At 38.2% G+C, this 9674-nt stretch overlaps 1 protein-coding gene across 1 annotated transcript in view; it reads left to right on the plus strand.

Annotated features, from left to right (window-relative positions):
* FOXK2 (forkhead box K2) overlaps positions 1-5053 on the plus strand; it is a 48615-nt gene extending 43562 nt beyond the window's left edge. Inside the window, 1 exon segment of the mRNA XM_052807775.1 lies at positions 2849-5053. Coding sequence (XP_052663735.1) covers positions 2849-3045 — 197 coding nt within the window. The 3' untranslated portion in view covers positions 3046-5053.
* The last annotated feature ends 4621 nt before the right edge of the window (positions 5054-9674 follow it).

Below are 9674 nucleotides of genomic sequence, written 5' to 3' on the forward strand. Positions count from 1 at the left end.
TCATGTCTTTTGTAGTTATACTGAAAACTAAGTTCTACAAAAAATTTAGATTACAGCCTTGTAACGGATTGTTCCCTCCCTGTTTGTAAGAACTAGCATTTCTCTTCATTGATGATTACTTGAACAGCTATTTATTCTCTTTGTGGTCATTATAGGGATGTACTTAGTGGTGACAACCTGTCCTCCCTCCTTCTTAAACCCAGGATATAAACAAGTTTTTAAAGAAGTTCCTGTAAAACAGTGCCATTAAAATGGTAACTGCTCCCCAGATGATTTGTCAAGAACCAACCAACAGGAAAACAAGACAGAACTTGCTTGTGGGTTGGCTTTTTCAACTGTTACTTTTTATTCTGTTTTTATTGAACCTGTACTAAAAATGACAAAAATTCTGTAAGATTTTGAGATTCTTCTTGTCTGAATATCATCTTTCCCCTCTCAGACTCAGCAGTCTGAGTGGATAGCAGTACTTTTTTGTAATTTTTATATATTCATGCTTGTTCACAGAACGTTCAGTTTTGGTTTGCTTCGCAGGTGCATACAGCTTGTTCTAACAGTTTCATATGTTACCTGATACTGAAGGAGCTTCTTTGTCATAAGATATGTTTACAGAAATAGTTTTAGGCTATCTTATATCAATTTATTGATACTATTGAAATATGCATTTCTGCTCTAAAGTCTTCCAATGGATTGAATTATCTGCTTTGTTTCCTTTTTACTCTTCTTCCATCACTGACATTTGTAGGTCATGCTAGGCATATTTAAGAAATGTGGCTGAACATAGGACTAGAATTGTGGTGCTTCTCACTATTTCACTGTGTGTGATAGGGTTGTGCTTGCAGTGATGGGAATTTTCACTCTGAGATTCCTGGGCTTAAATACCTCATGAGATGTTTACATTTTGAACAGCAAGTGAGGTGTATTCCAGGTCCTGGTCTCTCTGTTACAGTAACTCCTAAACCAGCAAGAAAACAGGTAACTTCTTAGGCAAAGCATCTACAGGGGGAACTAGGCCTACAGAAATATGGATTTGTTTGTGTGTCTACAAACATGTCTGGGTTCACACACACCTATCTACGTATGTCTGTGTTCACATGCATACACCTGTATTTACGCACACATTTGTGTTTGTGTGTGTTTGTCTTTGGAGAAAGAAGATTTGTGCAATCTGAAAGCTAAGAAATCCAGAGCAACTACTCTTCTAACATTTTCTATTTGTAGTAAGAAGGTGCTTTCTGATCTTACTCTCAGCAAAACAGTTTGGCAGCACTTTTTACTGTCTGTCAGCCTAACTGAAAGCTGTGAAGTCCAAAATAAATTCAAGTCCCTTACTGCAGAATAAAATTATGTAACTAGATATTCTTTATTTCGACTTTAAGTGTGGATTTCAAACATCGTTGTTCTTTTGTGTATTTCATACTTCCATGTATCAGTTGTGGCTGCAGCCAGCAAGTCTCTTTCTACTAAACAGGCCCTGGAGTGAATAATGCAGTAATAGTCTTAATGCATGTTTGACAATGAGGGGCAAACTTCTTGTTTTTATTTAAGCAACAACAGATTTGCAGTAGGGCATTTTATTCAGAAGTAACTATCTTTATGGCATCTCTTCAGAAATTGTGCAAGGAATAGCTTTTCTAATAAAGCTGAATAACTGTTGAGATACAAGAACAAATTATTTTACAGTTGCAGTGATGCTTTTTGCATCAGGTAAATATTTTCTGAAGTATTTGTTCTACCATACTAAGTACAAAACAGTTTGGTTATGTGCAGAGGTGATACTCCAGGTATTCTCTAGGATAGCTTACTAACAACAAATATAACAAGTTTAGCAAATAAACATGAAGTGTGTAAGGAATTCTTAAGCTCCACTAGCAGGGAATGCTGTAATAATGTCAGCAAATTGGTGGTGCTGAAGAAAGGGAGCTTCTGTGTAAAAAAGCACGTGGTTTGATAATGTTTAGATAATTTTTCATGAAATGCAATGAACAAGTAAATATATGATTAGTATTTTGCATTATTTGCAAAGACGTTTGAATAGTTGGTCTAATAAAGTCAGGGTCGATATTGAGAAACAGACTTCTAAGAACAAGTAGAGGGAAGGAGCCTGTGGATGTCTCAGAAGGTTTAAAGGACTGTACTCACCCATTAATGGTGACTTATACTATCTTTTCCATGGAATGAGATTAAAATCTTGTATAGGATGTTTGAACTATATACATTCCTGTTGATCTAATTCAGGTGTGCACTTGAATCTAATCAAATGCATCATTTCTTAATGCTACTACTTGTTAAAGCACTGCCTTTTCCTTATGTTGTGGGTAAATGCCTCATTATCTGACAAAGCAGAATAGCTGCTTGAGTCGTGTGCATCTCAGGGCTGTGTGAATTGCATAGCTTTTCTTAAGTACTTAAGGCCCCAGATGAATACCATACGGTGGTGCTCTCCTTCCAGGCCAAGTAATGCATTCTGCAGTGATCCATAGACATGGCCAGAAACTACTGAAAGGGAATTTTGAATTCGCTTCCTAGTTCTGTCACAAATTACTGTGTAGATTGGCTTTCAGTCATTAAATCTTTCTCTGTCTTCAGCTCCCCATTGACAAAATGGAGATACTTCCCCATTCTCCCACTTGTGTCCATATCTGCGTGAATGTTGAGTGATTTGGGAAAATGTCCTTCAGGTTTGTACAAAAAGATTAAACAGCTGGACCTGAATCTCAACTGGGATTGCTAATACCCCACATAGTACCAATAAGGGAATTCATCATCTTAATGAAAATGCAGATTTGCTTTCAGTATCATCTGTTTTGACAAGGACTAGGGTGCTGAAGTTTTTATTGTCTTTTTACAGCTGCTGCGAGTCCTTTGCATATGTTAGCAACCCATGCATCTGCATCGGCATCTCTTCCAACAAAGCGCCAGAATGGAGACCAGTCAGAACAGCAGGAACTCAAACGTATCAAAACAGAAGATGGAGAGAGCATAGTCATAGCTGTTAATGTGGACACCCCATCTGTGGCAGTGAGTGATAAAGGCAGCCAGAACTAGAAACTTAGGGGAGTTTTCTTTTTTTTAAAAAAAAAAATAAACTCCATGGTGCCAAAAGGAGACACTTAAATATAACACCTAAAATGTTGGAACATGTTCTCACGCAGTGGGGAAAGGGGCCCTGTGATCAGACTTCAACTTTCAGCACTGAAAAAAAACCAACACAGGTGGCCTTAAAACTTGGTAATTTAAAGTCAAACTGCAAAACATCTTGTTCCAGAGGCTGTGACCCCCCGCTCCTCCCTGCCCCCTACCGAACTGTGTACACTGAGAAATACAGTGTTGGGGAGGGCTGCAGCTTTAAAAAAATCTTTATCAGATTATTTTAAGGACTGAGTATCTCAGTGTAACGGCAGCATGATAAGCGCTTAGTGTGAACTGGTTTCAAACGATTGTATATTCCTTAAAGGGAACAGAGGCAAGGAGCCATTTCCTACATCTTGGCAGCTAGCCTTTCATAATGACCTACCCGATGCAGTTGTTGGTAGATATGCAGTATTTTGTTGTTCACATGTGGAATTAGAAATTTTTGAGGTGTATTTTCATTTCTTTGCAAAATAATGGGGTCTTTGACATTTCAAATCACTCCATTTCTACTCCGGAAACTTTGGAATCACACAATACTTTTCATGTGAAATTTTGTTTGGTATAAAACTGAATGTAGGGTTTTTTTAACCAATGGAATGATTTACTTTTGTCTGTCCTGTTAAAGTTCAGATAAAGCTACTTTATTACATCTGCAAATTTTCATATTTTAGCAGTTGCCTGATAAATTTAATCAAATTTTATTACCATGTGTAGTGATCAAATGCTTCTTTGGGCTTGCATGTAACTGATTAGAAATTACAATGTAAATGAGCCGTTAACTGACGTAAAGAACTGCTATGAATTTGACCAGAGCTGCACTTACCTGTTTCTCTTTCTGCTACCTTTTGCTGTTTGTTACTTTGTGTTGACTTTGACTGTCCCTGGCATATTTTTCCAGTCTAAAGTAAAACAAGAGTCTCGCTTAATATTGTGTATGTTTAAGATAACAGACTGTTCTTCATTTAGAAAGATGAAATTCTTTATCACAAGTCCTTTTAAAAAGAGTAAAATTATCTTGTCAGAGGTATATTCGATATTTTTAAGCTTAAGCACCCATCAGTAGAAATTAATCTGACCAGTTTCTCCGTAACACTTTTGATGTCATACACTGACCTTTTGGGGTCTCCATTAAGAGTAGCTGTTGTGGTTTTCTAACAGTGGCTACCGTATTATTATAATAATTTTTTTTTTTAAGTGTGTGTTCTGCAGTTGAACATTTTAAAATGTATTGGTAATTTCTCACTTTAATTGTGGTAATAGATTCCACTTTACATTTCAAAATTAAATTTAAACGTAAGGCTGCTGTTCAGTCTTTAATTCACATAACGTCTTATTTCCTCATGCAGTAAGGTGAGTGAAAGCTAGATAGTTGGCTTAATTTGAATCTGATTTTTGTCATTTTCTGTAATAATGATGCATTATTTATATTTCCTTTCCCACTACGAAAGGAAAAACTGTATTTTCATGATGGACTGAACAGTTTGGAGTGGTTTATTTAGGCAGCTTTTGGGAACTATTTACCTAAAGACCAAATATGAGAAATCTGTACAAGTTTTGTGTTCATCCACAAAATGGAACTGTTACGATGTCTCTGCAGATAATACATATTAAAAAACTATGAAAAAAAAACTCTACACAAGCTGAATTTATAACAGGCATTTAAAAAAAAGCATAACCTGAAAAGAAACATTTCTGTAAAATTGCAACATTTTCTTTAGAGGTTTTAAAAATAAAAAAAGTAAAGTTTTAACATACTTTTTTTAAGAAAAAAATCCAGTACTAGTAATTTAATTTGGTGTTGAATGAATTGACTAGAATGTGGTTTATTTTCAGAAGTGAGAATCTGTTCACAACTAGGGCTAGGTGAATAATAGTGTATAAGATTTTTTTAAATAAAATTAAATTTTATTCAGCAAATTAACTAAGTTGAAATTACTCAACAAGTGTGTTTAAATATTTATGTATATTTTGGGGTGATTATTCCAACTTATGTTGGCAGTGCCACAGGAAACGGTATCAGACCAAACAAGCCAAGGTGATCCTTACTGTCGGTTAATGGTAGGCAAGCTGTACGTGACGTCCTCCTGGGTAGAGGGGGAGATGAGAACGTGGTCTGGGTTCTGATTCTGTAACGTGGTGGTGTTTTACACTTTTTGGTGCTCATGGAATTTGGCACAAGAATGCACCTTCGTTCAGATGGATAAACCCTTTGAAAAAGCTGTGTGATGTGAGAAAACTGCTTACGGTCTTGCATGAAAATAACATCTGCTTATCCATGCTTTTGGTGATGTTGAGGAATGCTCATACGGGATAATCTCCAGTGCTTTTAACTAATGCAGACTTCTCTGTCTTACGTGTCAGGCCTTACTAAATTGAGTCATTGGGTTGTTGAAACAAAACTGTTCCCTGGTTTGTCTATGTATTTATGTGCTTCCCACTATTCATACAGTGATGGGTACTGCCTAATAGCAAAGGCTGAGTGAGACTCCTGTCATGCTGCTGCTTCTGAGGTGATGCTCGTGGCCTTTCTTCATCTGGTCTTACGTGCTGACCATCCTGGACTCCCGCAGTCAATTTGATCTTTCTTTTGCAAATGGAAAATTTCTTCAGGTGATTTCATGGACGTAGAGATGTGACCTCTCTTTAGGAATGGATGTAACCTTTCCACTTATCCTTTGTGTTTTATGATGCATGGTATTATTTCCTTTTGTGCTCCTTCTAGGCTGCCTGTTCAGTGTTTTTCCTGTTAAGAGTCAGCTTTTGTGTAATCTTTAAAATGACTCTGAAAAAGGCTCAGAATTCTAACATACAGAAGAGCTAAGCGTGCATTTGCTTCTAGTGACAGAGGTGCTCATCTCCACTGCCAGCGTTTTCCGTCCCCTTGCATGAGATCCCTCTCCCTGTCCTTATGCCAGCTTTGTTTTTGATCCAGCTGCGTGTGGCAGTGGCCCCACGTCCCTGCAGGTTTGGGAAGGCAGCAGCACGGTCTCCTGGGCAGTGGGATGTTCTTGCCTTTGGACACAACGGTTCTGCCTTCATGCTGGCCATTGTAACAGCAGCTGTAGGGTATCGCGTGATCCAGCAAAGCAACACTGAGTCTTCTAGAGAGGGGACTGTGGATGGAACGGTGTGAAAGACTAATTCTTTCTTATTGGTCTGGTTAGTCTCAATTCTGAGTGCTGCCTCCCCCCTGCCCACATTGCAACCTACCTACCGCAGTGGTAGCAGTCTTTATTATGCCATTTTTTAGTTGTGCTCATTTAGGTAAATACCCATACCACGCTAATCCCAAAAGACAGAAAAGCACTTCTGCTTCATAAACCACTTCACAGTACAGATTACGGTACAGGAGGCAACTGGGAAAACCTTGCCTTTACTTGCGTGGTTATTAAAATACAGATTCATTTAAAAATGTTGTTTCTTATAATTACTTAAATCCAAAAGTGGAACTTAGAAGTTTCAACAATCTATGTTTTGTATCTTAATTTCCCCCCAAAGGTAAGTTTTGAGTGGTTGGTAGTCATTAATACAGGCTGTGATTTTATATAGCATGTGATTTTATAGAGTTGTGATTTTATATGTATATGTGTGTGATATATATAAAAAAATACATATTTTTAGGTAAATCTCTCTCATTTACACTAAATTGAGTGCTGCTTTCTACTAACCTGATTGACCTGGTTCTATACATGTGTCTTAACTATATAGTTTAACATTCTTACTCGGAATCCTGCGTTGTGTCTGACACAAAATTAATTGATTAAGGGAATGTCTGAAGTTCGTAAGTGCATGGGTTGCTTTTAACCATCAGGTTCTTCTTGATCTTATTTGTGGACTGGCAGATGAAAACAAGCTTTACTCCTGCTTCTGCTTCTACTTGTTTTCTTTCCTAACTATTAATCAAGCCAGACTTTGAATTAAGAATTATTTTTTTGTATCTAAGAGTCTCATTCTTCTAGCAGTTGTGTTAGCCTTTGGGGCTGATTTCAGGTACGTAGCCAGGGCTTTGCATTAGTTCAGTGATTTGACTTTAAAAAGACATTGGCCACAAATGTATTGATTTAGTACGGACTGCCATACTAACAGATACATTGTTATTTTTTAAAATAAGTTTAATGAGATGTGCACTTTCTGGAATAATTTTCATTAATGTTGGTTTGGTTTCTGATCCTCTTCTTATGTATTAGTTACATTCTTTTTGTTTCTTATCAGAATTGGGGAAATGCTTTTGTCTGAAGTATTAGAAAAACTAGAATGCTTGGTCTGGTTTTCATGTCAGTACTTCCAAGAGTTGGGGAGAAATCAAAGGACGGGTACGAAACTACTGTAAAGGGCTGGAATATTTGAAGCTGAAAGAGCATAACCTATTCCTTTAACAAAAAGAATGGACTATTGTGTGAAATTCCACAGGATCTCTTACAGACCAGAACAGACAGAGTCATTGACTTGTTTAAACAAATACAACCTTTGGAGAAGAAGAAAAAAAGCAGTAAAATGGGGGCATTGAAATGGCTTAATAAGAAAGAGGTAGATTCACTAGCTTGTGACTCCAAAACAGGTCTGTCTTTCTGAAGCACATGTTGTTCTGTAGCCTTTGTATTTAGGTCAGCAGTGTCTGCCACAGTCCTTTTGGCCTACATACAGAAGAACGAGGCTTGTGTCTCACATTTTCTAACTTTACTGATTAATCTTCTATTTTCCACTTTAATGTGAATACCTAAAGGTTCCGAAATACTTGTATTCTGTGGCTCCTGCTGGCAAGCACCTGGAATTACTGTTGAATTTATTGCACTGGCTAATCTTCTAGTTTTCCTTTCAGGATTTTGAACTGTGACACAGGTACTGTGGAAAGAGACAGCAAAACAGGGGGAGGGAAGAGGTTTGGTTATTTTTAAATACAAAAGATATTAATAATCCATATACTTAAATAGCTGATGCTGGTGGAAATAAATTGCTTTTCAGGAATAGTTGTATTTTAGACTTACTGTGCAAATTCTGCCATTTCCTCGCAGATGAACAGTCTGCACCACTGGCCTGTTTCCCTCCCTGTCAGCGGGGTGCTCTGCTGAGCAGGGCTGTCTCCCAAAGCCACATGTTTCTAGCTACGAGTTCGGACAACTGTACTTAAAGGAATAAATGCTGTTGGACCTCTGGACTATAATACTCATCTTCAGCTAACAACTTGACATTTTTAAACTTATTTAGTCCTCTTTTGTCACATAAAGTAGACTTCTGACAGCTTGCCTTCCCCCCTCTTTTACTCTGCAGCCTCATGCAGAGCAGGGTATGTTTGAAGGGTGACGGGTTGCTTATTCTGGTCTTTTAAAACTTGCTTTCTGTTAAGCGCATGCCCCTCTCTGGGGAAAGAGATCCCTTAACATCCCGCCCAGGCAGACCGGGTCTGTGCAAGGCCCAGAACACGGGTGAGTATTACTGCTTTGTACCGCAACGTGGCAAGCGTGCTGTTGCCAGTCTTAGTCCTGAGCTTCACAGTGTACCTGGATGGTGCAGCCGTGCAGTGTCATAAATAAATCAACACGGTGGATATGTGGTCTATCAAATACTTAAAGTACTACTTATTTTCCAAAAACGCAACTCACTAAAATGCTATTCCATTTCATTTTAAGGTATGTTTATCCTCTGTCCCACTTAATGCAAATTTTGGTTAAATTTACCGACGTAACGCAGTACAGCAGAAAGTGATACGATGAAGTACTGGCAGAGCAACCTGGAGCCAACACCAGGTGCGAAGACTCATTCTTTTACCTAATTTCTGATTCCTGTAAAATAGCCTGTATACTTAAAGATAAGGATTTGCAAGTAGTACAAGCAGAAGGAATGTGAGATTTAATATGTTTAGGTATGTATTAAGGGATTCCATCATTAGTACAGCACTATGGTCTGCGTGTGCAGTTAGTGTCGTTCTAATTCTTGCTGTCACACTAGAACAGATGTTTAGGGGAAGTTTTACAAGTTTGGTAGAGTTTCAATCAACCAAGAAATACGTTCATAGTCTCTGGTCAACTAGAGGATAACTTTAATGGGAGGGCAGGGGGATGGTGCTTCAGCAGATTAAGGTACATAGAACCTTCAAAGCACTGTGCAGAAGGCTTAATGTTTTAGTTAACGTAGTTTCCTTGCTATTTAAAGTGAGTGCAGCTGACTGGATCATAAACAGCTTACAACGGCACCAGAGAGAGAGGATTTAAATCGTCCTTGGAGAATGGTTCCTAATGCTTTCTTGCACACCTACTTCTCCAGGGCAGTGGCAGGTTCCAGTTGGTTGTTCTACTCATACAGCTGTTAAAAGGTAAGAAGGTTCAGAACAGCAGCTGTGGTGAATAGCACTGAACAAGAACTGGTTTGCACTGGAAGTTCGACTTGGTTTGGCGTAAATACCAATGTCAGTGTCCCAGGCAGTAGTTTGTGTGCTTCCTGTCCTCTGTTTACATGGCATGGGCAGTGTGATTTGGCTTCTGTCCTTCAACAGCCACCACTGTTTACTCAGTTACAGATTTATTCCCCCAAACCTATGGCAAAAG

The sequence above is a fragment of the Harpia harpyja genome, chromosome 14 (assembly GCF_026419915.1).
Source record: "Harpia harpyja isolate bHarHar1 chromosome 14, bHarHar1 primary haplotype, whole genome shotgun sequence".
Taxonomy (NCBI): Eukaryota; Metazoa; Chordata; class Aves; order Accipitriformes; family Accipitridae; genus Harpia; species Harpia harpyja.